We start from the raw sequence: 27,732 nt of genomic DNA, 5'->3' as shown, positions 1-27,732 counted from the left end.
CCCCAACTTCCCTACTCTCGGCTACCGGCAGCAACAACCACGTGGGGGAGGGGTAAGAGAGTAGAACCCGGTGAGGTCATTGCACCGCCCCGACCGCTGCTGATTGGCTGCGGGCCTCGCGGGTGGCGGTTGGCTGCTCCTCGCACCTCCCCCTTGTGCCGCTACCGCCGCCACCGAGAGGAGCCAGCAGCGACGCCAGAGCCGGGAATCCGGGTGAGTCGGGGCCCTGGGTCTAAGATGCTCCTGGCGCCCAGTGAGACTCACGAGGAACTGCCCTTTCGACTTTTTCTCCTAGCACGGTTTCTTCGGAGCTCCAGGCACTCTGTCACATGGGAGTTGTAGTCTGCCATGTACTGTCGACTATGGGCCGGAGACGTAAGAAGACTACCATTCCCAGCAGGAATTGCGACTAGCCGGTCAACAAACGCTGAGGCCACGCCTTCTGAGCTTGCTCATTGGAGAGCCTGTCCCTTAGCCCCTCCTTCTTGCACTTCACTGGCTACTGTCCCTCGCAGAGGCTGGGTTCCGGCCTAGAGTGCAAGACGACTGGGTACTGTATTCGTCATTCTGCACTAAAGCGGACTGCGATTGGTCAATGCTGGTGTCCATTACTTATTGCGGGGCAGGACCCTAGGCTGATCAGGCGGTCGTAGGCTCAGGTTGGTGTCGGTCCCAGAGGGAGGCCGATCTTGGACTTTGGCCCCGCCCCCCAGCGCTGCCGGGTGGGCGCGATTGGTTGTGGCAAGCGTCGCTCGTCGTTGAGAGGCGGAGCCGACGAGGCTCCGAATATCTATTGGCCTAGGACGGCGCCGGTCAGCGGGGTTGTGGCCGCTGATTGGCTGGCTGCTCCAGCTGTTGCAGGTCCATTCACCATTTTGTGTGTTGGAGTAAAAAAAAAAGGGAGAAACGAGAGGGAGAGCCGGAGGGGGGCGGGGAGGGACCGGACCGGACCGAGCCGGGGCCACGGCCCCCCGCCCCGTAACCCCGCTGAGTCCGAGGTGAGGGGCGGGGCCAGGGTTGACACGGGAAGGGGGGATTTGGGGTGCTGGGGGCCGAGAGGGGACAGGTGGCAGGGACGGGGAGGGGGTACAGGGGAAAAGGGGTGAGTGGGGTGGTGGGAAGCGGGGACAGAGTGGAGGAAGTGGTGGGGAGGAAGAGTGACAGAAAAAGGGTGACAAGGAGGGGGTGGTGGGCAGAGAATGGGTAAAAGGAATGGAGGGGTGACAGGACTAGATCAGGGTGACAGGGAGAGGGAGGGGACAGAGTTGGAGGGGGTGACAAGGAGAGGTGATGGGGAGAGAAGGTGACAGGTCCAGAGATGGCTGACATGAGAGTGACTGGGAGGAGGAGGTGACAGAGATAGATGAGGGTGACAAGGAGGGGGTGACTGAGGAGGGGGCCTAGGCCCTGTGAAGAGAGAGCTAGAGATAGAGATGGTGACAGGATGGGAGAGAGAGTGGCAGAGAAGCTGGTGCCAGGAGGCCTGTTGGGAACAGAGGACATGAGACCCTGAAAAACATGGGCCAGCCTGGGCTTCAGGAGTTACTGCTCAGATTCTGAGGGAGGTGAGGGCCCACAGGGCCTTGGGTGGGAGTTATCCAAAGAGGTGTGGACAGGAAGAGAGTAGGCCCCAGGGGAAAGAAAGAGGCTTGGCTTCTGGTGTGAAGAGGCTGGGCCAGGCAGCAGGGTCCAGGGGTGCCAGGCAGTGCGGTTGTAGGCCCTGGGTGGGGTATGCCCAGGATGGTGGCCCAGCAGGTCAGTGGGGAGAAGATGGTGGCGGCTGCCCAACTCCCGGGTACTTGGGTGCCTGCCCCAGTGTGAGAAGCCCCGGGCCCTCCAGCCTCTGCCTATGAGGACCCCAGGATTGGCTCAGAGAAGGGGCATCCTGGGACTGCAGGATCCTAAGGAGCAGCGGGCCCCAAGTGGGAGAGGTCACTCTCCCATGAGGTCAGGGGTACCATGGGAGCCTGAAGACTGAGTCGGGGTGCCTCTGATTGTGTTTGGCTTATGGTCCTGGATCCCCCAACCCTCCCAGAGGCCCCTTTTTTGTCCTCTCAGGTTCTCTTAGTCACTTCAGAGTAAAGTTTTTTCCCTTCTCTTTTCTCAGGGCAGCTTGAAAGGGGGCGGGCAGTAATGACTGTTCAGGAAGTGGGTGAGGTTGGCCCGCTGGGCTTGTCCTGCTTTCTTTGACCTTCTCCCACTTACCCCCACCTGGAGTCCGAGGGCATATTTGGGGGCCAGGGGGGCCCAGTCGGCTCAGCCACCCTGTCACAGCCAGCCCAGTCAGGGCGGGGATGCAAACAGACCAGAAGGGGGGTGGCTGGGCTTTTGGGTATCATGCTGGGTGCTGTGGGGGGAGGGGCAGGCTCCCATCCAGTGGGACAGCGAAACCCTGCGGTGTAGCGCTGTGTCCCACTGTGTGATGACGTGTGTGTGCCGTGTGTGTGTGTGTGTGCGCGCGCGCGCGCGTGTGTGTGTGCTTATGCACGGCCCTGTGGTAGCACTAGGTATGAGCTATTGCCCCAGACGTGCCCCTGCCTGTTCCCTGCCAGGATCTGGGGAGATGGCTATACCTGGCAGGCCTGGGGTGCAGAGCAGAGTGGGCAGCTGTCCCTTGGGACTCTTAGCTGCCCACTCCTTCCCACAATGCCTGGCCATGCCAGGCTGCCCGGGCAGGGGTGGGGGGTGGTAGAGAGAGGCTCACATCACAGCCTAGCCGCCTCCCTTTCTGTGACTGTGTGCCTGTGCGCGTGTGTGTGTGTGTGAGTGTGTGTGCTCTCTGGACAGTGACAGTGCGAGGATCATGTGACAGGCGGCACGCTGAAACGGTTAGGAGCACAGACTCTGGAGCCAGATTGCCTGGGTTCAGATCTTAGCTCTGCCATTTCCTAGCTGGATGAATTTGGACAAGTTGCTTGATCTCTTCGTGCCCCAGTTTCCTCGAGTGTAAATGGGACTGATAGTAGCATCTGCCTCTTAGGGCTGTTGTGAGGATGACATGGGTTAATAAAGGCAAGTTTAGCCCAGGGCTCGGCTCAAAGTGAGTGCTCCATAGACGTGAACCGTTAGTGCTTCTCACGTCCCCTTGGGGCAGTCAGAGTGTGTGCATGCACCTACTGTCCTCTGCAGAGGAAGCAGATTATGTGAGGGTCCCCAAGGAACCAGAGTGTATAGCTCAGGGGACATGAGTGCCAGTCTGTGTCTGGGTGCTGGCCAGGGGCCTACATGAGTTGAAGACAGCCAGGAAGGAGACCTTGGGGACCATGGAGTTGGGGCAGTGACCTCAGCAGGTAGGAAGTCTTGGGGGACAGTGGGTGTAGAGGTGTTCCTGAGTCGCTCCCAGTGAGCCTCGTCTGTCCTCTCACCCTGCAGGTGGACGAAAGATGAAACCAATGAAGAAGGCGTGCGCCGGCCTCCCAGGTTCTGGCAGCGGTGGCAAGTCCCCACCAGCCACCAGGGCCAAGGCCCTGAGGCGGCGAGGGGCTGGGGAGGGTGACAAGCCAGAGGAGGAAGATGACGAGGCCCAGCAGCAGCAGCCGGGGCCAGAAGAGGCTGAGGAGGGTGAGGAGGAGGAGGCCGAGCGGGGCACTGGGGCGGAAGGGCTGCCCCCAGAGCTGCACCCCGACGACCCGGCCCCAGGCCCAGCCGAGGAACCCAAGGTGGAGGGCGAGGCAGGCCGCTGGGAGCCCTCACTCAGCCGAAAGACGGCCACGTTCAAGTCACGAGCGCCCAAGAAGAAGTATGTGGAGGAGCATGGGGCTGGCAGTGGCAGCAGTGGGGCGGCTGGTGCCCCTGAAGAGCGGGCACGGACCCCCGAGGAGGCGGGCACCCCGGGGGTGCCTCCGCAGCCACCCACCTCTGCCCGCTCCTCCTCCACCGACACAGCCAGCGAGCACTCGGCCGACCTGGAAGATGAGCCGGCCGAAGCTGGTGGTTTAGGCCCCTGGCCCCCTGGCAGCACCAGCGGTGGCTATGACCTGCGGCAGCTGCGCTCCCAGCGGGTGCTGGCTCGGCGTGGGGACGGTCTCTTCCTGCCGGCTGTGGTGCGCCAGGTGCGCCGAAGCCAGGACCTGGGTGTGCAGTTCCCTGGAGACCGGGCCCTGACTTTCTACGAGGGGGCACCTGGCAGTGGTGTGGATGTGGTTTTGGATGCCACGCCACCGCCGGCTGCGCTGGTGGTGGGCACAGCGGTCTGTACCTGTGTGGAGCCCGGTGTGGCTGCCTACCGTGCGGGGGTGGTGGTGGAGGTGGCCGCCAAGCCGGCTGCCTACAAGGTCCGCTTCAGCCCTGGCCCCAGCTCCCAGCCGGGCCCGGCGGCCACCCCGCCGCAGCCGCCGCAGCGTGAGCCCGAGGACGCGGTGTGGGTGGCCCGCTCCAGCCTGCGCCTGCTGCGGCCCCCGTGGGAGCCCGAAGCCCTGCCGAGGAAGCCCCCGGCGGGTCCTGAGGAGGAGCAGGCCGAGCCGGGGGCCGCCTTTCCCCCCTGCCCTGCTGCCCTGGACCTCAAGCAGCCCGAGGATGCCGAGGTCTCCAAGATCAGCTTTGGTGGCCACCTGGGGGCTTGCGAGGAGGGTGAGGAGAAGCACCCGCCAGCCCTGGGCACCCCGGCCTTGCTCCCACTGCCCCCGCCCCAGCTCCTGTCACCGCCACCCAAGTCCCCAGCCTTCGCCGGCCCAGGCCGCCCTGGTGAGCAGCCCTCGCCCTGCCAGGAGGGGAGCCAGGGCGGCAGCCGCAGCAGCAGCGTGGCCTCCCTGGAGAAGGGGGCTGCACCGGCTGCCCGGGCCCGCACGCCACTGACAGCAGCCCAGCAGAAATACAAGAAGGGCGACGTGGTCTGCACACCCAATGGAATTCGAAAGAAATTCAACGGCAAGCAGTGGCGACGGCTGTGCTCGAGAGATGGCTGCATGAAGGAGTCCCAGCGGCGGGGCTACTGCTCCCGCCACCTGTCCATGCGAACCAAGGAGATGGAGGGCCTGGCGGACAGTGGCCCAGGTGGGGCTGGGCGGCCAGCTGGGGTGGCGGCCCGTGAGGGCAGCACCGAGTTCGACTGGGGTGACGAGACGTCTCGGGACAGTGAGGCCAGCAGCGTGGCAGCCCGGGGAGACTCACGCCCACGCCTGTTGGCCCCCGCGGACCTGTCACGCTTTGAGTTCGATGAGTGTGAAGCGGCTGTGATGCTGGTGTCACTGGGCAGCTCTCGCTCGGGCACACCCTCCTTCTCCCCCGTCTCTACGCAGTCACCTTTCTCGCCAGCCCCGTCACCCTCACCCTCACCACTCTTCGGCTTCCGCCCTGCCAACTTCAGCCCCATCAACGCTTCGCCAGTCATCCAACGCACTGCTGTTCGCAGTCGCCACCTCAGCGCCAGCACCCCTAAGGCAGGCGTGCTGACGCCACCAGACCTGGGCCCTCACCCACCCCCGCCTGCCCCCCGAGAGCGCCATTCCTCTGGCATCCTACCCACCTTCCAGACCAACCTGACCTTTACTGTGCCCATCAGCCCTGGGCGACGGAAGACAGAGCTGCTGCCCCACCCAGGGGCGTTGGGGGCCCCTGGTGCAGCGGGCGGAGGAGCCGCCCCAGACTTCCCCAAGAGCGACAGCTTAGACTCTGGTGTGGATTCGGTGTCCCACACACCTACCCCCTCCACACCGGCTGGCTTCCGTGCCGTGTCGCCCGCCGTGCCCTTCTCCCGCTCCCGCCAGCCCTCGCCGTTGCTGCTGTTGCCTCCACCTGCCGGCCTCACCTCGGATCCTGGGCCTTCCGTGCGCAGGGTGCCTGCCGTGCAGCGGGACTCACCTGTCATCGTCCGCAACCCCGACGTGCCGCTGCCCTCCAAATTCCCTGGGGAGGTGGGCGCTGGCAGTGAGGCACGGGCCGGGGGACCTGGGCGGGGCTGCCGAGAGACTCCGGTGCCGCCCGGGATGGCCAGTGGGAAGCCTGGCCTGCCCCCACCTCTGCCGGCCCCTGTGCCCATCACTGTGCCTCCAGCTGCGCCGACGGCTGTGGCCCAGCCGATGCCCACCTTTGGCCTGGCTTCCTCGCCCTTCCAGCCGGTGGCCTTCCACCCCTCACCTGCTGCCCTGTTGCCCGTCCTGGTGCCCAGCAGCTACACCAGCCATCCTGCCCCCAAAAAGGAAGTCATCATGGGCCGGCCTGGGACAGGTAAGAGGTTCGGGTGGATGGGCTGGGCGAGGGCTCATTTTGCACAGGGCCCCTTGCTAACTGGCTCTCAAGAGAGGTGAGCTCCCCACCTTGGGTGGGATTCAAGTGGAGGCTGGCCTCCTTTCTGCACAGATGTTCCGGTGGGAGTTCACCTGTCAGGCAAGGGCGTGGAGTTTTTCTTTTTTTTTTTTTCCGGCCGCACTGTGCGGCAAGTAGGATCTTAGTTCCCCGACCAGGGATCGAACCTGTGTCCTCTGCAGTGGAAGCGCGGATTCTTAACCACTGGACCGCCAGGGAAGTCCCCAGGCGTGGACTTTGAAGGCTCAGTGCAGTGTTTCCAGAAGCCTCCTGTTGGGAATGTACTCTGAAGGGGTCCATCAGTCAGCAAACCTTTCCTGAGTGCAGGCTCAAAGCCAGGCCCCCACAGAGCTGATGGGGTAACAGAGATGATAATCATGATGACAGCTCGCACGTCTGGAGGACTGGCAGGGGTATCACCGTGACAAGCACTGAAAGTGGGTTATCGCACCTAATCCTCACACCCACCCCTTGACGTAGCACTCACAACATTCTGAACTCTGCTATGATTATGCTCATTTAGAGGAAACTGGGAATTTCCTGGTGGTCCAGTGGTTGGGACTCCGTACTTCCACTGCAGGGATCCAGGTTCGATCCCCGGTCGGGGAACTAAGATCCCACAAGCCGCGCAGTGCGGCCAAAAAAAAAAAAAATTAGAGGAAACTGAGGCCAGGTTAGTAACTTGCCCAGGGTCACATGGCTAGTAAATCCTAGAGCCAGCCTTCAAACCCAGGCAGGTTGGCTCGTGACCAACCTGCCTGGGTTACTGATGGGAAGACTGAGGCTCCAACAGGTCCTTCGGCCAGGTAGTGGCAGGACCAGGACTGGAGCCCTCATCTTCACCGCTGCACCTGGGAAATAGCACAGGTGTGGTCAGTGCCATGGCGGGGAGCTGGGCGTGTGCTGGGCATGCTTCCAGACGTGAACCTAGTCTGGCTGCCCTCAGGAAAGGGCGTGTAAGCCGAGAGTTGAAGGATGAGTTGGAACCAGCAACCGTGGGACAGGAGAACCTCCTAGGAGGCCGTTGGGAAGGCTCCGAGGCCAGAAGGAGCACAGCTGAGGACAGCCAGAGTGGCTAGAGGGCTAAGGCCAGCGGTGGGGGGAGAGGCATTTCTGAGATGGTGCTGGAGAGCCAGCTGGCCTGGGCCTTGTCAGAGCAACTTTCATGGAGGGTGACAGACCCATCACCAGCCCCTTCCCTAGCATTTTTTTCTTATTTACTTACCAATTCACTGTTGACTGAGGCCCCCTCTCTGTGTCTGGCCCTATGCTGGCTGATGCTAAGGACACAGCCCTGTCCTCACAGGGCTCATGGTCCCTGGAGCAGACAGACCTGTCCCCAGATAGTAGCTGTCCAGAGTGGTCAGGGCTGGGATGGAGGAAGCCCAGGAGGCCATGTGAAGTCAGGGAGGACTTCTTGGAGAAGGGGCCAGTGAGACCTGCAGGGTCTAAAGTGAGACCTGCAGGGTCTAAAGTGAGACCTGCAGAGTCTAAAGTGAGACCTGAAGGGTGTGCAGAAGGGAGCCTGGCACGGCCGGCAGGAGGACCTTCAGGCAGAGGGAAGAGTGTGCAAAGGCCTTGAGGCAAAAGCAAGAATTTGAAGGAAGTTGAATCTGCAAAGTCAGGGGCTCTAGACAGTGGGTGAGTGTTGGGATGTGTGGCTGTGTTGGTGAGCAATACAACAAGGGTCAGATCATAGAGGGTCCTTCTAAGACTTGGGCACTTTATCCTGAGGGCACTAGGGAGCCATGCAAGGTTTTGAGCCGACCCAACCACGGCTGTACCATGAAGGGTGAGTTCCAGCCCCTGAGACCAGAGGCAGGGAGACCAGGGAGGAAGGAGTCTGGGCTGTGGATCTGGGTAGGAGCCGCTGTGTCTTGGTCTGGTGCAAAGACCAATATAGGAAGGGGCCCAGACCCTGCCCTCACTGAGCTCCAGCCCAGACCCGGGCAGAGGGACACAAAGGCTACGCTTGCCCCTCATGCTCATATACTGAGGTTGTGAGCTGTGTTTTTTGCCCCACCCCCAACATTTTTTACATTTGTTATCGTAGTTGATATGAGCAAAATTCCACAAAGTGGGCACAGTGGGGATTCCTATCCTTAGGCAGATGAAGAAACTGAAGCAGAAGGACTCCTACCATCCCCCTCAGCCCCCACCCCCGCATGCCTACAGCCCCCGACATTGCCCTCATACATAGCATCGGTCAGTCATGACCCTCACTGCTGCTGTGTGGGGAGGGATGGCAGGATGCAGGTGACCTGAGACCTACCAGGGTGGTCCGGCGGGGGGGGGGGGGGTTCCTGCCACCATTTTCCAGATGCGGAAAATGAGGCCCTGACAGAAAAAGAGTCCTGATTAAGGTCACCCAGCCAGGGAGGGGCAGGACTGGGCCTTGAACCAGGTCTCTTGATCTCTAGATCACAGGAGTCTTCCTACTAGAAGTAACAGTAATAATAATTTATTGAGTACCACCCATGCATGTGCTTGGCACACTGCTCAGTAAGCGCTGACTGAACCTTTACTCACTGAATCCTCACAACAACCCAGGAGATCAGCACGAATATTAGTTCCAGTAGACAGAGGAGGAAACTGTAGCCCGAGAGGCAAAGTGACTTGCCCAAGGTCACCCAGCTAGGAAGAGGGAGAGCCAGAGTGTGAATCCAGGCTGTCTGGCTCCAGAGCCCAGGCTCTTAAGCACTCTCGATTAGAATAATGAAAACAATAATAGTAGCCCACTTTACCGAGCATTTACCATGTGCCCAGCCTCAAGCGTGGGGCCATCTCATCGAAACCTCCTGATACTATGAAACAGGGATTACCAGCCCTGTTGTCAGGGGGAGGGGGGGAACTGAGGTTCAGGGAGGGGAGGCCCGTTGCTGGAAGCCACCTGGTCGTCAGAACTTGTCCAGTGCCTGTCCTGGCGGTTCTGAGCAGCGCCTCCCTGACTACACCCATGCTGAGGTATCCAGGCTGCCCTCAGGTTCCCAGCCAGCAGGCCCTTTTGTTCTTCTCTCAGAGGCCTCCCTAAACCCTTGGGAGGTAGGCACCTTGGGGCCTTCTCCCTCTGAGGCCCAGATAGGGCAGACTGTGCCCAGTGGAAGAGTGAGGCTGTAGTCCTGGCCCCTTCTGCCCGCCCATGCCAGGGCCTGACCCTCAGTCAGGACAGCAGGTGTGAGGGGGTGGCCGGGGGCAGCCTGCCTGCTTCTGCCCCCCGCCAGGCATTTGCTTCCGCTGGGGGACTTGCCGGAGCAGGCGGGCCTGCATTCTCTACATTCTATGCATGGCCGGGCCAGCCAGCTGCCATTGCCACCTCCCTCTGACTCTTCCCGCCTGCTCCCCAGGAGAGGAAGCCGCCCCAGGGCCTGCAGCCCTGACCCAGGAGGCCAGATGTCTCAGCCCTGTTTCTGGCATGGCCTGCCTTCCAGCTCCCAGCTCCCGCCTGGTTTCCCCATATTCACAGGCAGTGCCCCTTCTCCTGGGCCTGTCTGCCCATCTGCCTGTTTGAGCCACTGTATGTCTGTCTCTCTCGGGTTCCTATGTCTGTCTCTTGTCTAGGTCTCTGTTTCTGGCCCCGAGTCTCTCTCTCTCTGGACTTCTGTCTGACTTTCTCTGAGTCTGGCTCGCTATGCCTTTCCAGGTTTGTACCTCCTTAGACATCAGTTCTGGTCTGAGGCTTCATTCCACCTTCTTTCTGTTTTGATTCCCCCATCTTGGAATCCTGTCTCTGGTCCAGCCTTGGCCTCTCCTCTGGCCCTCCTTCTCCCATTCTTTAGACAGACATGTTTCCCCCATCCTAGCCCCCACCCACACTCTGTGCACATCAGGTACTCTGTTCCTTTAAGTCAGTGGGTAGTTGCTAAGCACCAGATCTCCTGCTCCTTGGGGAACAGGTGGGAGAATGGGGAGTGTTGGGAGAATGTCTAGGCCTGGGAGCCCCCGCTTGTCCCTTGACAAATTAAATGCCCACTAATGTCCCTGAAACCTGCTGAGAGGTGTTGGGAGCCATCCTGCAGACCCATCACACCCAAGCACCTGTTCCCAAGACAGGCAGGAAGGCGGGGGCTTTTTGGGCCAAGCTAGGAGATCCGGCTGTGGGGGAGAAGCAGGAAAGCAGCTCCTGTGCCCACCCACCTGCTCGAGGGCATGACCCAGATCACCCTTACCACCACCACCCCCATCGCCTTTCAGGAGACACTTTGGTGCCAGCTCCATTTAATTGAGTCCCACGTGTAGTCCACCCCAACCAGTAGGACCTCAGAGACCAGGCAACATCCACCAACTATGCTTGGGTGTGTCGGGAAAATGAGGCCCAAAGAGGAGCCAAGGGTGTCCTGACTCGCCATATCCAGATCCAGATTCTGCTCACCAGAATTTGTTTTGTCTCAAACAGTGAACCCCTTCTCTCTCACCGGAAGTCACTCCTCATCCCTCTACCAGGTCCAGGCTGAGCAGCCCTGGGATAAGTGGGTGGGGGAGGCAGATGTGGATGCAGGCACCGGCAAGGATGAGCAGAGGGAGATACAGAGCCTGGGGAGGCCAGAGGAGAGAGAAAACTCTGGCTTAATGCGAGGCGATGAGGAAGGTTCAGGTAGGCTTCTCGCTGGAGGTGACATGCTGAAGCAGGAATGAGGATTTCAGGGTAGTGAAAGAAAGGGAAGGGCCATCCAGGCTTAGGCAGCCACAGGAGCAAAGGCCAGGAGGGGTGAAAGTGCATGACCTCTGAGTGGCCAGTTGAGGCTGGAGCTGACACGAGCCTAGTCTTGGCAGAAGGGTGCCAAGGAGGACAGGTCCAGCCAGGCCATGCTTGAATGTCAGCCTGTGAAGAGTCGAGAAAGGGTTTAGAGCAGAGGGAAAGGGTTGGATCAGGGTGTCAAAGATCCCTGGAAAGGAAGGAGACCTAGACTGGGAAGAAGAGGATGATTTGCGGGAGAGAGAAGAGGCTTTTTTGAGGTAGCAGGAGTGAGTCTTGGAAGAGCCCCCAGCGCCAGGCACTGCAAGGGGTCAGGCTGCCTCCTGCTGGCGGCGGGTGGCGGGGCTGCTGGCGCGCGCATGCGCAGCGGCGGGGTGGTGTGTGTGGCCCGCAGCCCCCGGCGCCCGGGCATTAATGGCTCCATTAGTGGCCGAGAGGGAGGCGCATTAGCGGCGACGACGGCGTCTGGCTCCCATTACCACCGGCGGCAGCGGCTGCACCGCAGGCGGCTGGACCCTAGCCTGCCGCGCCGCCGCCTCCGCCCGCACCCCGTCCCCTGCCTGTTCCCGCTCCGCTTGGGGGCCTGGGACTGGGAACCCCCGTCTCCCCATTTCGGTGGAAAAGCTGATTTGTGAAGCCAGGCAGACCTGGGCTCGAATCTTGACCGTGCCACCTCCTGACTGCGAGATCCTACGCCCTTCTGAGCCTGTTTTTTTGCGAAGCAGCCCGGGAAACGGTGCATCGGGGGCTTTGTGGATCCAGACGGGCACCCAGTCAGGGCCGCGCCCATTCCCGCGCCCCAGGGGGTAGGCCCGGGGCGTCGGGCCTCCGGCCTTCCCATTGGCCGCTGTCGCGCCCGCCGACGCCGATTGGCCGAGACTTGCTACCCTGGCCCCTGGGTCATTAACCCTTGCGCGGCCGCGTCCTCGGGCTGGGTCGGGGGACCCCACCCCCCCGCAGCGGACAGTTCGGGTGCCAGCTGACCCGCGCACCGCCGCTGCCCGCGTGGGTGTCAGCCCGGCCTGGTGCCCGCCCGCCCTCCCAGCACAAAGCGGCTTTGTGGGGCCCGCCGGGGGCTGGCTGGGGGCCAGGCGGCGAGTGGAAAATCTCGTGAGCTCGGGGCTGGGGAGGAGAACGCAGGGCGGCGCCCCCTCCTCCGCCCAGGCAGTGGCCCCTCCCTCAGCCCGCGCGGACCAGCCCTCGCAGCCCCGGCGCCTGTACACTCCCCCTCAACCCCCTCTTCTACCCCCAAATCCACATCCCGCCCTCCATCCTATCCCGCCCATCTTCCAATCCCTGGGGAGCCTCCCCCGCACCTCTCGCTTGCCTCTCTTTCCCTTCTGGTCCCCCTGCCTACCCCAGCCCCACTCACTGACTCACCCTGGCGCTATTTTTAGGCCCCCATCCCTCCCGAGCAGCACCAGTCCAATCCTGGGCTCGTTCCCCAGGCAACCCTGGCCGTCTCCGACGCCGCCCGGGGTGGGTGGGTGGGTGTGTATGTGGGGAGCGGGTGAGGGGAGCTGGGGACACTGGGGTGGTGAGCCGAGGCGGGGACCCGGGCCTGGAGAGCAGGGTGGGGAGCCGCAGGCGGCAGGGCGCGGTGCCTCTCGGGCTCAGTAAACGGGGGCCCGTGAGTTCAGAGCATGTCTGCCTGTCCCTCAGCCTGTCAGCATCCCTGGCTGTGCGCCCCAGGCCTTTGGGCAGGCCTCAGCCTGTGCCACCCTGGGTGGCACTTGCTGTCTCCATCTGGGCTCCCTGTCCCCAGGCTGGGGTGGGGTGGGGCTGTGCGGGCTGTTTGGGGCCAAACCTTTTGTGGAGTTGGCTATGGGGTAGTGCAGGGGGTGGTTGCACCGTAGTTCTGCCTAGTATCTGCTTTGAGTGAAGGATGGCGATGCACCCCCCTCTCTGATGGGGCTGGGGCCCTGGTTTGGGGGAACTCCCTCAGACTTTTCCAACTAGGGAGGCCCCAGTTAGGGTTGGGGATGGCTAGAGAGATGGAGCTGTCTGGGGACAGGACCTGCTCCCTCTTCTCCACTCCTAATCACCCCCACTCAGGGTTCCTCTATTCCAAACAATGGAAGCTAAGTATAGGGCTGGCCCAGTGCCCAGGGCAGGGGGGCCCTTCCCGCCCGGATTCCGGCCCCTCCCTGCTAGGCTGGGCCCCCACTTGGCTGTACCCTACCCTGTAAGGGGCCTCTTCCCATCCCTCCTATGTGGGCACTGTCTTCTACCAGATGTGCAACCCTCCCAGATGTATGGGGCCCTCTTTCCCTACTGTGCCAGGCTTAGCTCTTTTTCTCACCCAACAGAAGTGGGGGAGCTGGCAGCAGGGTTCCTCTGAGCTCAGTCCCTGGGCTTCATTGCAGTCGGGAAGGGGTTAACTTGCCAGTAGGTGACTCACCGGTGGGGAGAGGAGGGGGCAGCGGTAGGGAGATAGAGCAGGCCACATTGATTTCAGCCTTGATTTCTGCTTCACATTGCAGTCCCTGGGGCAGTGAGGTAATGGAGGGTCTGAGTCTGGGGCTGCATAGGGAGGAGGGGGCAGTCACCTAGTAGTCCCTCTGTTGGTCTCTCCAGGCCCACAGCCAAGTGTCTGGCCCTGTAGTCTCTGGAGGTCAGAGGGCTACAGACCTCCCCTTCCCCTCTGGGCCCAGGTTACCCGGTTTTTGCCCCCTCTCCATGCCTTCATCTCTGTCTGTAGCTGCAGAAGGCTGGGAAAAGGGTTTGTCTGTGCCCATCACTGATCCCACCTGTGTGGGAGCCCAGTCTTGGTGCATCTGAGCCTGTGCAATCTTTACCTGCCCAGGTATGACCCCACGCCTCTGCCTTTACTGGATGTGGCCTCAGGGCCCTTCTTGGGTGATCCAAGGCCTCTGCCTCTCTGCCTGGTGGGCCCCAGACCTTGCCTGTGTCTCGGTGTGTACGCTCTGACCTTTCTATAGTTCACCAGTCTCTCCGATACCATTGTCTGAACATATTCCCAGGCCTCTGTTGGGAGTCTCTGCCTGTGTCCACCCTGAGGTGAAATTTTCAGTAGTGGAAAGAGCACTTGAGTTGGAGTGCTGGGCTGTTACGTCCTGGCTGCATGATCTGGCACAATTTATTCAATTTCTCTGAGCCTCATTTTCTCATCTGAACAATAGGCATAATAAAGTGTACTTCCCTAGTGGCTGTGAGGATTCAATGCACAGGGTTATACATACAAGCTCCCAGCATGTAGCAGCCCCAGTGTTAGTTTCCTTTCTTCCTCTTGGCCGTCTTTTGGAAAGGGTGGCTCCCAGCCCAGAGTGGTGGCCCCCTGCCTTCCACTGTGAGGTAGAGGGTCCCAGGTGGCTGCTAAGTGTCAGGCAGGGTAGCCGAATCAATGGGAATGGCCATGGCACTTTGTATACCTGATGAGCCAGGGTACTGAAGTAGTTAGTGCTCACCAGGGTAAGTTTACATAGTGTTTGGGGTCAGTATGATGGCATTTGTGAGAGTTACCTGTGTTGGGGTTGGGGGGTGCCAGGAAGGCCATATGAGTGTGTGGTTGTGTTGGAGGGATGTAGGATGTGTGCTGTGGACAAGCAGTGGCTGTGATGAGGTGTATGAGATAATTCTGCCTGTTTGATATGTTGTGTGTTTGTATGAGTCACATGGGCTGGTGGATGTGTATGAGGATATGCTTTGATGAAGCACATATGACAGGGCATGTATGAAATGGGTGATGTGAAGAAGATGGGTGAGAACAAGTGTGTGTGATGGTGGGTGGGGAGTGATGGACGTTTAGTGTGGGAGGTAGTACATTTATGTGAGGTGTTCCGGGTGTGTGACTTCGTGTGTAAGACCGAGGGTACATGTGACCCTGGACTGTGTATGAGATAATGGGTGTGGTAGGAAAGTCTGTCTATGAGGAGTGTGTGTGTGTGTGTGTGTGTGTGTTTGTGACTGCTGTTGTGAGAGTTGGTGAGGGCTCAGGGGTGGCTCGCCCAATCCTACACGCAGTTTGTCTGCCCTGCGGGGCCGCGCGTGCCCAGGTGGGCGTGAGGGAGGTGGGCCGAGCCGCGCGTGAGCGTGTTCCTCGCGCGGACTGGACACACAAGCACCACCCACAGCCCCGGGCTTCTGCAGCGCGGCGCCCCGAACCGCCCCCCTGGCTCAGTGCCTTTACTGCAGTGCGCCCTCCCTGCCGCCCTCCTCCCACGGTCCCGCCCCGGGCCGGCTTGGGTCCAACCGGAGCCCGCCCCGCCCTGCCCTTATTTGCATATGACTGACGTTCCCCTGGGGCGGCCAATGGGGGCAGGCGCGGCGGGGCCTGACCCGCGCGCGGCGGCGGCAGCCAATGGGCTCGCGCGCGGTGGGCCGGGCTTGCGCGGAAGGCCGCGGGGGAAGCGGGGAAGGGGCGGGGGGAGGTGCGGCGGGGGGAGGGGAGCGCGTAGTAGTGGCGGGGCGGGGAGGCGGCGGCGGTTCGGCGCGGGGCTCGCTCGGAGCGCACGGACGCACGCACGCTCGTCCGTCTGCCCGCCCGGGGCCGGAGGCCGACCCGGCGCTGAGCCGCGGGCCCCAGGCCCGGAAAGGCGGGGCGCGGCGCCGGCAACCGGGGCGCTCGGGGCCAGAGCCGTTACCCGCCAGAGCTGCGAGGGAGGGAGGGAGCGAGCCAGCGAACGGGGAAGGGAGGGGGCCGCCCCCGCGCACGCGCGCCGCGCCCCGCCCCACCTGCCCCGCCCGCCCGGCTCCGCGCGGGAGGAGGGAGAAGGAGGGGGCGGCGCCGATGGCCTGGGTGCCGCGCGCCCCGTGACGGCCCCCGCGCGCGCCGGGGGGCGGGGCGGGGCCGGCGCGCTCTGACCTCCCCCCGCCCCCCGGGCGGCGGGAGGCAGGCGGCGTTGTGCGCAGGCGCGCCCGGCTGAGACCCCCCGCGTGGGGCGGCCGGAGGTGGGGCGGTGGGGGGGGGCATGCGGCGACGGCCTCCAGCTCCCCCCGGGCCCGAGCGGTGGCGGCCGAGGAGCCGGCGGCGGGCGGAACGGCGGCGGCCGCTGAGGAGGCGCGAGCCCCGGCCGGGCCACCCCGTGCCGGACCATGTACTCAGCCCACAGGCCCCTGGTGCCCGCGTCCGGCGCGGCCTCCCGTGGCCTCGGCATGTTCGGTCAGTAGCGCCTGGGCCCTGGGACTCCAGGGGTCAAGGTGTCGGGGTGCTGAGTGCGGAGTAATGGTGATGGGGTTATAGTAAGAGAACGGTGGAGGCAGAGTAGAGGGGAAAGTTACAGAGCTCGGCTGGGCTGAGTGGTTAGTGACGGCAGGTGGGAGTGTAGTGGAGGGATGGGAGTGCAGAGTGGGGAGTAGCTGAGGACAGCTGTGGTGTTTAGGTGTAGGGTGGAAAAGGTATGTTGTCATGGGAGGTGAGGAGGGGTGCAGAGTACCTGGCTTCGGAGCATGGATTAGAATAGGAGCAGCGTGAGACCTGCTGGTGCTAGGTGTGGAATAGAGGGAGAAGGGACTAGGGGCTGTGATTGAGTAGTGGGGCTAAGGACAGGTCTTGGGAAGGGAGTGAGGCACTGTTTGCTCAGAACAGAGTGACGTGTTGGTGGTTTGCTTTTCAGAGAGAGGAAGAGACCCAGGAACCTGGAGGGTAGTGCACTAGGGAGGAGTTCAGGAGGGACAGGACCAAAGGACTGTTCTCCCATTGTATACTGGGCCCTTTCTTTCCCACCCAGCAGAAGATGAGGGGGCCTGATGGGAAAGATCCTGTGAAGAGAGGGACAGGTCCAGGTCTCTGAAGGCTGTCATGGGTTTGGAGGGCCCAGCAGGCTTTTGGGGCTCCAGTGCCCCCGTGCTAGTGGATGGAATCTTAACAGTGTTTTGAGTCCTGTTCTAGTGTGGGCTTCTTTGTTCGTCTCCTGTTGCCTTGATGTCTACTTTTTTGTTTTGTCAGCACCTCACAGAATCAGGTCTTGAGGTCAGTGCCTCACATAGGGGCTCCCCTAGGCCAGCCTTCTGAAGGCATTGGCGGGGGGGTGGGGATCAGCCTAGGTCAGATTGATCTAGATCAGGGGGAGCCTGGAATGATGGGGACCAGGGCTAGGGCGTTTCCCTCTTCTCTTCTTGGTCTTCCCCTAGCAGGGGCCTCCTCTGCTGCTTCCACTTCCCCCAGGGAGCTGGCAGTGAGTAGAAAGCCCACTCCCAGCCTGGGCCAGCCCCAGGAGTCCAGCCAGGGGTGGGACTCAGCCGTAAGGGGTGGGCTGGCTCCTCTACCACCCAGCTCCTGGAGCAGAAGGTTGGACCTCTAGGAGCAGCGCCCTGGTGAGGGAAGTACCTTCCTGTGCGTAGCCTTAAGGAAACACCTGGCCCCTTTGCCTTGCCTGGGCAGAGTCTTGTAATAATTCTCTCGTCTGTCCCATTGTGCCTTTTTGTCTGAAGAGTTTACCACACCCTCCCATCTTTTGGGGTAAGGGGGCTGGACACTACACTAGAGATAAGCTCAGGGGTATAGAGGGAGGCTGGGAGGTCTCTTCATGGGCAGTAGATTCTCTTTGAGGAGGAAGGAGATGCTGGAGTCACCTGTGCCCAGCCTGGGAAAGGCAGGTCTGGCTCCCTGGGGTCTGTGGTAGGGGGGAGGGAGGCAAGGAGAAAGGCCTGAGACCCCATGTCCTGTGAGTAGTGGGGAGGGGAGGGGAGGGTGGGGAGACTGGGCCATCTGCCTCAGGAAAGGAAAAAGGGAGTATGAGGCCAAGGTGAGGGGCTGTGTCAGACGGCAACACGGTGATAGGAAATGACTGAGGGAGGGTCTGCAGCCTTGCTAAGGTCTAGGGGCCTTGAGAGAGTGAGTTGGCAAGCGAACATGGCCTGGTTGGCGACAGGAGCCAGTCGTTTCTCTGGCCTGGTCCCTGGTGGCAAGGCTGGTGGAGGTGGAGGTGGGGGTGGAAGTGGGGGAGGGAGTGGGGTGTGAGGACCGTTTCCCTGCTTCTGTTTTCTTTCTTAAAAATCTAGAAATCTTTCAGGGAGGAGTTTTTCCTGAGTGATGTCGCATGCACGAGCCCAGGGGGCTCTGGGATTGAGGAAGGGGGTGTAAAGAAGGGGTGGAGCCACCTTGTCCAGGGTGGAGAAGAGTTTGAGTTGGGGGTCAAGGCCAAGCTCTCCTGCCGCACGGCTCAGCTGAGTCCTTCCCACAGTGTGGACGAACGTGGAACCTCGCTCTGTGGCCGTGTTCCCCTGGCATTCCTTAGTCCCCTTCCTGGCCCCCAGCCAGCCTGACCCCTCCGTGCAGCCAAGTGAGGCCCAGCAACCTGCTAGCCACCTAGTGGCCTCCAACCAGAGCAAAGGTGAGGGTTGGGAGGCTGTGGGAAGGCATGGGGATGGGGTCGAGATGGCCCAGGAGCTCTCTGATCTGCCTGCCGCTCTGTCCCCAGAACCTGCTGAGTCGGCGGCTGTTGCTCACGAGCAGCCACCAGGCGGGACGGGGAATGCTGACCCCGGGCGGCCCCCTGGAGCTACATGCCCTGAGAGCCCAGGGCCCGGACCCCCCCACACTCTGGGGGTGGTGGAACCTGGAAAGGGCCCCCTTCCCACCACGGAGGAGGAGGCCCCTGGTCCTCCAGGAGAGCCCAGGCTGGACAGTGAGACAGAGAGTGACCACGACGATGCGTGAGTGCCCTGAGGCTTGGGACTGGGGAGGAGGGTGGAGTGGCCAGAGACGTGGCTCTCACTGCCCTGCCGCTCCCGCCACAGCTTCCTCTCCATCATGTCTCCTGAGATCCAGTTGCCTCTGCCGCCTGGGAAACGCCGGACGCAGTCTCTCAGCGCCCTGCCCAAGGAACGAGACTCATCCTCAGAGAAGGATGGACGCAGCCCCAACAAGGTGCCTCATCTCCACCTGTCCCCAGCTCACCCTGTGGCCGCCCAAGCCCGTCTCCCCAGTCCTAACCTCCCTGCTTGGGCCTGTGTCTGCTGCAGAGGGAGAAGGACCATATCCGGCGGCCCATGAATGCCTTCATGATCTTCAGCAAGCGGCACCGGGCCCTGGTCCACCAGCGTCACCCCAACCAGGACAACCGGACCGTCAGTAAGATCCTGGGCGAGTGGTGGTATGCTCTGGGGCCCAAGGAGAAGCAGAAGTACCACGACCTGGCCTTCCAGGTAACTCCGCCTCCTTTTGCCTCCTCCGCTTCCTCTGGCAGGGTGGGTGAGTGAAGGGTCTCCCTGCCCTCTCCTGCCAGGTGAAAGAGGCCCACTTTAAGGCCCACCCAGACTGGAAGTGGTGCAACAAGGACCGGAAGAAGTCCAGCTCAGAGGCCAAGCCTACAAGCCTGGGGCTGGCAGGAGGGCACAAGGAGCCAAGGGAGCGGAGCATGTCGGAGACAGGCACCGCCGCTGCCCCTGGAGGTTAGTGAGCCCTTTGGCTTTTCTGCCCTGACACCGACCTCCCCTTTGCTTGCTCACCCCCTTCCCCAGAAGCTCCTCTCAGCTTTATCTCTTTTATCTGAGGACCCTTATTCACAAAGGAACTGGTATTTATCTCTTGTGAAGGGATCAGAGAGATCCAAATAGATTAGATTTCTGAACGGAAATCTTATTGTGAAGTGCCATTTGCTGAGCATTTACTATGTGACAGGTATCAAGAAGGGCATAATCTCTAGTATTCAAAAGCATACCTAATATTCCAGATGAAGAAACGGCTTAGAGAGACAAAAGCACTTGCTTGAAGTCACTAAAAAACTAGTAAGTAGCAAAGCTTGAATTTAAACCCCAGCTCATCTGGCTCTCAAGACCACAGTTGGAAGCCCCTCGTTGGCTGCTTCTACTGACTGAGGGTGTTTAGTGTGCCCGGCACCATTCTGAGGCGCTTCTCTGGAGTGATCCTGTGGGTTTGGGCCCACGACTCTGTGAGGGAGGAGACGTTCCTTTTTCTCCGAGATGAGGGAGTAGAGGCTCAGACAGTCCACTGGTTATTAGCTAGGCAACGCCACACGTACCTGTCTCCAGGCTTTCATGCTCTCAGAAAGGCTGCCTCCCAGGGAGCAGTGGGCTTGCTCCTCGCAGCCCAGGAGGGCAGGAACCAGGGGAAATGCTGGCCTGGTAGGTGGTATCTCTTTTCTGCCAGGTGGCCCAGGAAGTCCAACCTGCTTCTGCCTGGTATCTAGAAATATCTGTGGATGGCTTGGCCAGCCTGGGTACTGGGAGGAGGCTTCCTGACTGCGACACTCTTTTCTTTCCACCCTACAGTGTCCTCGGAGCTCCTGTCTGTCACAGCCCAGACGCTCTTGAGCTCGGACACCAAGGCTCCGGGGAGCAGCTCCTGTGGGGCAGAACGTCTGCACGCAGTCGGCGGACCTGCCTCAGCCCGGCCCCGAGCCTTCTCCCACAGCGGGGTCCACAGCCTGGATGGCGGGGAAGTAGACAGCCAGGCACTACAGGAACTGACTCAGGTCTGGAGTGCAGGCCATGGGGGTAGGGGCGATGTGCAGGGAGGGCTGCCCACGGTGACAGCACTGGCTGAACTCTCCCTGCACTTCCCCTGCAGATGGTGTCTGGCCCTGCATCCTACTCTGGCCCAAAGCCTTCCACCCAATATGGGGCTCCAGGCCCCTTTGCGGCCCCTGGTGAGGGAGGCACTCTGGCAGCCAGTGGGCGGCCCCCACTGCTGCCCACCCGGGCCTCCCGTTCCCAGCGTGCAGCCAGTGAGGACATGACCAGTGACGAGGAACGCATGGTCATCTGTGAGGAGGAAGGGGATGATGATGTCATTGGTAAGCAGTGGCAGGGCCCAGAATCCTGTCCAGGGAGCAGCTGGCTAAGGTTTGGAGGGTGGGTGAAGATTTGGTCCAGGCCCTTAGGCCCCTTCTTTTTCTTCCCTTCCACGTTCGTTTGTGATTGCGGGCATGTTCAGTTCAGGCCCTACTGAGTAAGCCCAGCCCTACCCTCAAGAAGCCCCAAGCCTGACAGGAAGCCGGGAGGACACGGGCATGGCCGGGCCAATGGACACAGTATTAGATGCTATTACCAGTGTGCTCTTAGGGTCTGCTGGCGGGCAGGTGGGCAGAGCATTCTTGGACAACACTTGGAACAACACTTGTTCCTGGTGAGGAACAGCATTCCTGGACAGCACTTAACTGCTAACTCGGGGCAGAGCCGAGGCCAGAGCCAGGCTCCACACTGTCCCTCCTGGCAGCCCTGCACCCAGCCCTTTACCAGCCCTGTTCCCTCTGCTCTCTCAGCTGACGATGGCTTCAGCACCACTGACATTGACCTCAAGTGCAAGGAGCGGGTGACCGACAGCGAGAGCGGAGACAGCTCTGGGGAGGACCCAGAGGGCAGCAAGGTGAGGGCTTGGGACTTGCTGCTGTCTGGTCTCATGCATCCTGGGAATGGGGGGGAATGTTACTTCTCTGTACCTTGACAGAGGGGGAGATTAAGGCGCAGAGAAGGTGAGCTACTTGCTCCATGGGGAACTGGGTCTCAGTCTGGATGAGTGGAGGCCTTCGGCTGGCCTGGTTGCCAGGCGGGACGGGGAGGTTGGGATGGGCGGGATGGGCAGGGTGTGGGTATCCAGGCTCCCCTGACATGCTCGTGTCTCCCTTGTCCTGCCACTCAGGGCTTTGGTCGGAAGGTGTTCTCGCCTGTGATCCGTTCCTCCTTTACTCACTGCCGTCCATCGCTGGACCCTGAGCCCCCAGGGCCCCCAGATCCACCTGCAGGCTTCGGCAAAGGCTACGGGCCCACCCCATCCTCCTCATCCTCGCCTGCCTCCTCCTCAGCCTCAGCAGCCACCTCCTTCCCGCTGGGCTCAGGGACCTTCAAGGCCCAGGAGTCAGGTCAGGGCAGCACAACAGGTCCCCTACGGCCCCCACCCCCTGGAACTGGGGGCCCAGCAACACCTAAGGCCACCCGGTTTCTCCCCACGGATTCTGCCACCTTCCGGCGCAAGAGACCTGAAAGCGTGGGGGGCCTGGAGCCACCAGGCCCCTCAGTCATTGCGGCACCTCCCAGCGGGGGAGGAAGTGTTCTGCAGACACTGGTCCTGCCCTCAAACAAGGAGGAACGGGAGGGCAGTGGAGCTCGCATGCCCTCGGCCCCAGCCCCATCGCTGGCCTATGGGGCCCCAGCAGCCCCCCTGTCCCGCCCGGCCGCCACCATGGTCACCAATGTGGTGCGGCCTGTCAGCAGCACTCCTGTACCCATCGCCTCTAAGCCTTTCCCCACTTCTGGCCGGGCAGAAGCGTCTCCAAATGACACAGCCGGTGCCAGGACTGAGACAGTCGCTGGGTCCCGGGCACCTGGGGGCTCCCCACTGGGCGTCAGCTTAGTGTATTCGGACAAGAAGTCGGGAGCAGCCACCTCAACAGCCCCACATCTGGTGGCTGGACCCCTACTGGGCACTGTGGGGAAGGCGCCTGCCACTGTCACCAACCTGCTGGTGGGCGCCCCGGGCTATGGGGCCCCAGCGCCCCCCGCTGTCCAGTTCATTGCCCAGGGGGGCCCTGGCAGCGGGACGGCTGCTGGCTCAGGAGCAGGTGCTGGGAGTGGGCCCAATGGGCCAATGCCCCTGGGCATCCTGCAGCCAGGTCCCCTGGGCAAGGCTGGGGGAATCACCCAGGTGCAGTACATTCTGCCCACGCTGCCCCAGCAACTTCAAGTGGCGCCTGCCCCAGCACCAGCCCCTGGGACCAAGGCAGCGGCTCCCAGCGGCCCTGCACCCACCACCAGCATCCGTTTCACCCTCCCGCCGGGCACCTCCACCAACGGCAAAGTCCTGGCTGCCACCGCACCCACTCCTGGCATCCCCATCCTGCAGTCCGTACCCTCCGCCCCGCCCCCCAAAGGTGAGGCCTGGGCTGCGCAGCACACGGAGAGGGACCACAGGCTTATTCAACTCCTTTGTAACCACCTGCTCCCTTGTCTCTCCACTTGCAGCCCAGTCAGTTTCGCCTGTGCAGGCCCCACCCCCGGGTGGCTCAGCCCAGCTGCTACCTGGGAAGGTACTAGTGCCCTTGGCCACCCCTAGCATGTCAGTGCGGGGAGGAGGGGCCGGCCAGCCGCTGCCCCTGGTGAGCCCACCCTTCTCAGTACCTGTGCAGAATGGTGCTCAGCCACCCAGCAAGGTAAGGGCACCTCGGTGGTGGCCCCGCCTGTTTCTTATTCTTCTCTTCTGGGTGTTAGCCTCTGTGTCCCACGGGTTCTGTGTTTGCCTTTTGTTCAGTCTTTTCCTTTTCTCCCTTTTTGTCTCTTGGCCCCTGTCTTGCTCGACATCTGTTCGCTATCTTGATTCTGCTCTCCGTGTTTGTACCTTGTCCCTTCTCTGTGTTTCGTATCTCTCGCTGTTTTCTTTGCCTTTGTTTCTCCCTTCCCGTCCCCATCCCGATTTCTCTGTCCTGTGTCTCTGCTGAGGTCCAGCCTCCGAGGTCTTGGTCCTCCCCTGCCCCATTCTGGGTCCCCAGCTCACCTCAGCCTGTGGTGTCCTTCCCCACAGATCATCCAGCTGACTCCAGTGCCTGTGAGCACACCCAGCGGCCTGGTGCCGCCCCTCAGCCCGGCTACGCTCCCCGGACCCGCCTCTCAGCCTCAGAAGGTTCTGCTGCCCTCCTCCACCAGGTAATGGCAGTTGAGCCCTCATCTGGAGGTGAGTGCAGGGAAGGGGTTAGGTGGGGCCAGCTCACCTACACCTTCCTCTTTCCTCTCCCTGCGGCAGAATCACCTACGTGCAGTCAGCAGGCGGGCATGCGCTGCCCCTGGGCACCGGTCCTGCGTCCAGTCAGGCTGGAACAGTCACCTCGTACGGACCCACGAGCTCAGTAGCCCTAGGCTTCACCTCGCTGGGGCCCAGCGGCCCCGCCTTCGTGCAGCCCCTGCTTTCAGGTGAGGGGTGGCCTGGCAGGCAGCTGGGGACCAAGGGTGGGGCTGAGGCAGCTCCGGCCCTAACTCGGCCCCCCTGCCTCTTCTCTGTCTCTCTCTCTGCAGGCCAAGCCCCATTGCTGGCTCCTGGCCAGGTGGGCGTGTCACCCGTGCCCAGCCCCCAGCTGCCTCCCACCTGCGCAGCCCCCAGTGGTCCCGTCATCACAGCGTTTTACCCTGGCAGCCCCGTACCCACCTCCTCAGCACCCCTGGCCCAGCCATCCCAGGCCCCCCCCGGCCTGGTCTACACCGTGGCCACCAACACCACCCCACCTGCTGCCACCATCCTGCCCAAGGGCCCACCGGCCCCCGCCACTGCCACCCCGGCCCCTACCAGCCCTTTCCCTAGTGCCACAGGTGGGTGTCGGGCCAACCGAGGGTGGGGTGAGTGGGGAGACCCAGGGGATGGGCTCCAGTCAGGCCTGGCTCAGCGAATACTCTCTTTACCAGCAGGCTCCATGACCTACAGTTTAGTGGCCCCCAAGGCCCAGCGGCCCACCCCCAAGGCCCCCCAGAAAGTGAAGGCGGCCATCGCCAGCATTCCCGTGGGCTCCTTTGAGGCAGGTGCCCCTGGGCGGCCAGGCCCTGCGCCCCGGCAGCCGTTGGAGCCTGGCCCAGCTCGTGAGCCCCCTGCATCCGAGTCAGAGCTTGAGGGACGGCCAACAACACCAGCCCCTCCACTGCCCCCAGAGACCTGGGCTCCCCCGGCCCGGAGCAGTCCCCCGCCGCCCCCACCTGCTGAGGAGCGGACCAGTGCCAAGGGCCCTGAGACCATGGTGAGTGCCCAGCAGGCCTGGGGGTTCCCTGCTGCTGGGCTCGGCCCCTCAGTCCCCTGCCTGCCCTTCTGTTCCACTCCTCTTCTGTCTCTGTCTGAACCGTGCCCTTGTGGGTCCTCCTCTGTCCTCCTGCCTGTCTGTCTGCATGACTGGGTCTTCCCCGTGGCTCTGTGTCTTGGCCGTCAGCGTTCATCTTTTGTATTTCTGGGTCTTGCCCAGGTGGGTCTGAACCCAGTGTCCTCCATCTCCCTGCCATCCTCACCCCAGGCCAGCAAATTCCCCAGCTCATCTTCAGACTGGCGTGTCCCCGGGCTGGGCCTGGAGAGCCGAGGGGAGCCTCCCACCCCTCCCAGCCCGGCCCCGGCTCCAGCCCCAGCCCCTGGTAGCAGCGGCAGCAGCAGTGAGGGCAGCAGTGGGAGGGCAGCTGGGGACACCCCCGAGCGCAAGGAGGCGGCTAGTGCTGGCAAGAAGGTCAAGGTGCGGCCCCCGCCCCTGAAGAAGACCTTTGACTCTGTGGACAAGTGAGCATGGGCTGGGGGACTTGGAGTGTGTGGGTTGGTGGCAGAGGGGGCAGCTGCAGGCTGGGGCAGAGGAGGTGACCCTGCCCGCTCTCCAGCAGGGTCCTGTCAGAGGTGGACTTCGAAGAGCGCTTTGCTGAGCTGCCCGAGTTTCGGCCTGAGGAGGTCTTGCCCTCGCCCACCCTGCAGTCTCTGGCCACCTCACCCCGGGCCATCCTGGGCTCCTACCGCAAGAAGAGGAAGAACTCCACTGGTAGGCGAGTGTAAAGCACCCAGGGTAGGTGGGGGACAGACCGGGGCCATCTCCACTGAGCCTGCTTCCATTTGACCAGACCTGGACTCAGCCCCCGAGGACCCCACCTCGCCCAAGCGTAAGATGAGGAGACGCTCCAGTTGCAGCTCGGAGCCCAACACCCCCAAGAGTGCCAAGTGCGAGGGGGACATCTTCACTTTTGACCGTACAGGTGCCGGTGTGGTGGCAGGCAGAGCTACGGGGGTCCTTGGGCCTCCAAGAGGGGTGGGGGTCTCAGGAACGGGGTTAAAGATGGGAGAGGTGGGGCGGGTGTTGCTGAGAGGAGGGACAGCAGGTCAAGGGTGGGTTCTGATACTCAACAGGCCCCTAAGTTGGTACGTGACCTTGGGTGGGTTCCGTCTCTAAACCCGCTGTGAAATAGAATTCAGTGAGGGCGGAGTGGCCCCCCGGACAGTGGTGGAGGGCCAGGCTGCTGCGGAGGCTCGACTGTGCTCCCTGCGCTGCTCCCAGGTACAGAAGCTGAGGATGTGCTCGGGGAGCTGGAATATGAGAAGGTGCCATACTCGTCGCTGCGGCGCACCCTGGACCAGCGCCGGGCCCTCGTCATGCAGCTCTTCCAGGACCATGGCTTCTTCCCATCAGGTGAGCAGGTGTCGGAGTCTTGGGGGGCACTTGGAGGGGGCCTACCCACTTATCTCACCCTGCCCTCCCCACCACCCTTCTGTCCACAGCCCAGGCTACGGCAGCCTTCCAGGCCCGCTATGCAGACATCTTCCCCTCTAAGGTCTGTCTGCAGCTGAAGATCCGTGAGGTGCGCCAGAAGATCATGCAGGCGGCCACTCCCACGGAGCAGCCCCCGGGAGCCGAGGCCCCCCTCCCTGGACCGCCCCCCACTGTCACTGCTGCTGCCCCTGTCCCCACTCCCAGCCCTGCTGGGGGCCCTGACCCCACCTCACCTGGCTCGGACTCTGGCACGGCCCCGGCTGCCCCGCCATTGCCTCCGCCCCCAGAGCCGGGGCCCGGACAGCCTGGCTGGGAGGGGCCCCCCCAACCCTCACCACCCCCCTCTGGTCCCTCCACAGCTGCCACAGGCAGGTGAGGGGCTCCTGAGAAGACCCCAGACCCACAGTACTCCCCTCAGGACACGGACAGTATGTAGGTGGCAGGAATGGGGGGGCAGGATGGTTACCTCCTCCCCAGCGAAGCCATTGCGTCCTTTCCAGTTTGGGACGGAATGAGGCCTGCTCCTCTTGTCTATCCCCCTCCCCCCACAGCTCCCTCCCTGTGATGGGGGGCAGCTGAGGGGAAGCAGGGGGCACAGTCTCCCTCCACCGAGCCCCTGTACATAACCTGGAGTGTGTTACCTTCAGACCTTTTCACTTGTACTTTATGCAAAATGGCTCGTGTGAGGGCTGCAAGCTGGAGGGTAGTGTGGGCCTCGGGCCACAGGGAGGCGCCTCCTGTGGAGTAGGGGGAGTTCATGTACCCCTTTTTTCCCCAGAGGGGCTGGACTCAGGTTAGTTTGGGGGTGGGGGCTCCTGCACTTTGCCACAGGCACGGGGAGGGTTCTCTCCCCACCCCCTCTGCCCTCCCAGCTTGGGTTGTACTTTCTAAGAAGGTGATTCCCCGACCCTGTCCCCATCCCCAGAACAAAACATGTTGATCATGTGCAATATTTCTTACTGTGCTGAGAAGCCGCAATGACCGAGATTAAAGCTGTTTAACACACCTGTGTGGCTGCCTGCTCGGAAGGGAGAAGGGATGTTGGTCGTACCAGTCCGACCCCCAGCTGGCCGTGGAGCTGGACTTCTCCCCCTAACCACCGTGAGGTGGGGGGTGCGATTCCAGGACCGTCCCTTCCCTACATCAGGGGGACGTGGTGGGCAGAGTCAAGATGCCTGTTCACCCGTCCAACACGCACGAGTTGGGGGAGGCCTGTGATGTGGTACTGCAGGAAGGGCAGTTCACCTCTGACGTTCCAGTTGAACGAGAGAGGTCTGAGCCAGGGGTGGCACTGGGTGGGGAGGCCAGTCAGCCCAGAGTACCATGCTGTCTCCAGTGACCCCTGCTGCCCTTGTGTGGCCTGAGCCAGCACTGCAGCCAGGCCAGAAGGAACCTCTCCTGGTTTACGCTTCTGTCTCAGCCTGTGGACAGTGCTTCTCTGGAGAGAAAAATACCCATACACTATGTGGAGGGATGACTGCTAGGGGTGGGAATGTCAGGAAGCTTCCACAGGAAGTCACACTTAAGCTAGGACCAGAGCACCAGAAGTTCCAGTCAGGGGGAAGAGCACGTGCAGATTGGAGGGCAGCTTTGGGTGGGCTTTGACTGTTGGGTCACCCAGAATTCTTGCTTGACCATAATCCTATAGGGTCATGTTAGCAAACC

The 27,732-nt window shown here is 62.0% G+C and overlaps 1 protein-coding gene across 11 annotated transcripts; it reads left to right on the top strand.

Moving 5' to 3' along the window:
- The first annotated feature begins 157 nt into the window (after nt 1–157).
- Nucleotides 158–27,072, top strand: CIC (capicua transcriptional repressor). 11 transcript variants are annotated; one of them, XM_068527559.1, is made up of 22 exons: nt 161–213; nt 296–550; nt 3,373–6,165; nt 18,082–18,231; nt 18,319–18,553; nt 18,638–18,767; nt 18,863–19,045; nt 19,126–19,291; nt 20,132–20,334; nt 20,430–20,655; nt 21,124–21,227; nt 21,501–22,728; nt 22,820–23,007; nt 23,376–23,497; nt 23,595–23,761; nt 23,864–24,154; nt 24,248–24,573; nt 24,793–25,094; nt 25,190–25,344; nt 25,424–25,555; nt 25,855–25,986; nt 26,076–27,072. In XM_068527559.1, exons 3-22 carry the CDS (start codon nt 3,384–3,386, stop codon nt 26,441–26,443), a joined length of 7,590 nt encoding a protein of 2,529 aa, XP_068383660.1. In that variant the 5' UTR covers nt 161–213; nt 296–550; nt 3,373–3,383; the 3' UTR covers nt 26,444–27,072. The 11 variants fall into 11 exon arrangements, with proteins under 11 accessions (XP_068383661.1, XP_068383660.1, XP_068383662.1 ...); XM_068527560.1 differs by lacking the exon at nt 296–550 and having other exon boundaries at nt 158–213; XM_068527561.1 differs by lacking the exons at nt 161–213; nt 296–550 and adding an exon at nt 577–659.
- The last annotated feature ends 660 nt before the right edge of the window (nt 27,073–27,732 follow it).

This window comes from Eschrichtius robustus, chromosome 19 (genome assembly GCF_028021215.1).
Source record: "Eschrichtius robustus isolate mEscRob2 chromosome 19, mEscRob2.pri, whole genome shotgun sequence".
NCBI lineage: Eukaryota > Metazoa > Chordata > Mammalia > Artiodactyla > Eschrichtiidae > Eschrichtius > Eschrichtius robustus.
This window is presented reverse-complemented; position numbering and strand designations above follow the sequence as displayed.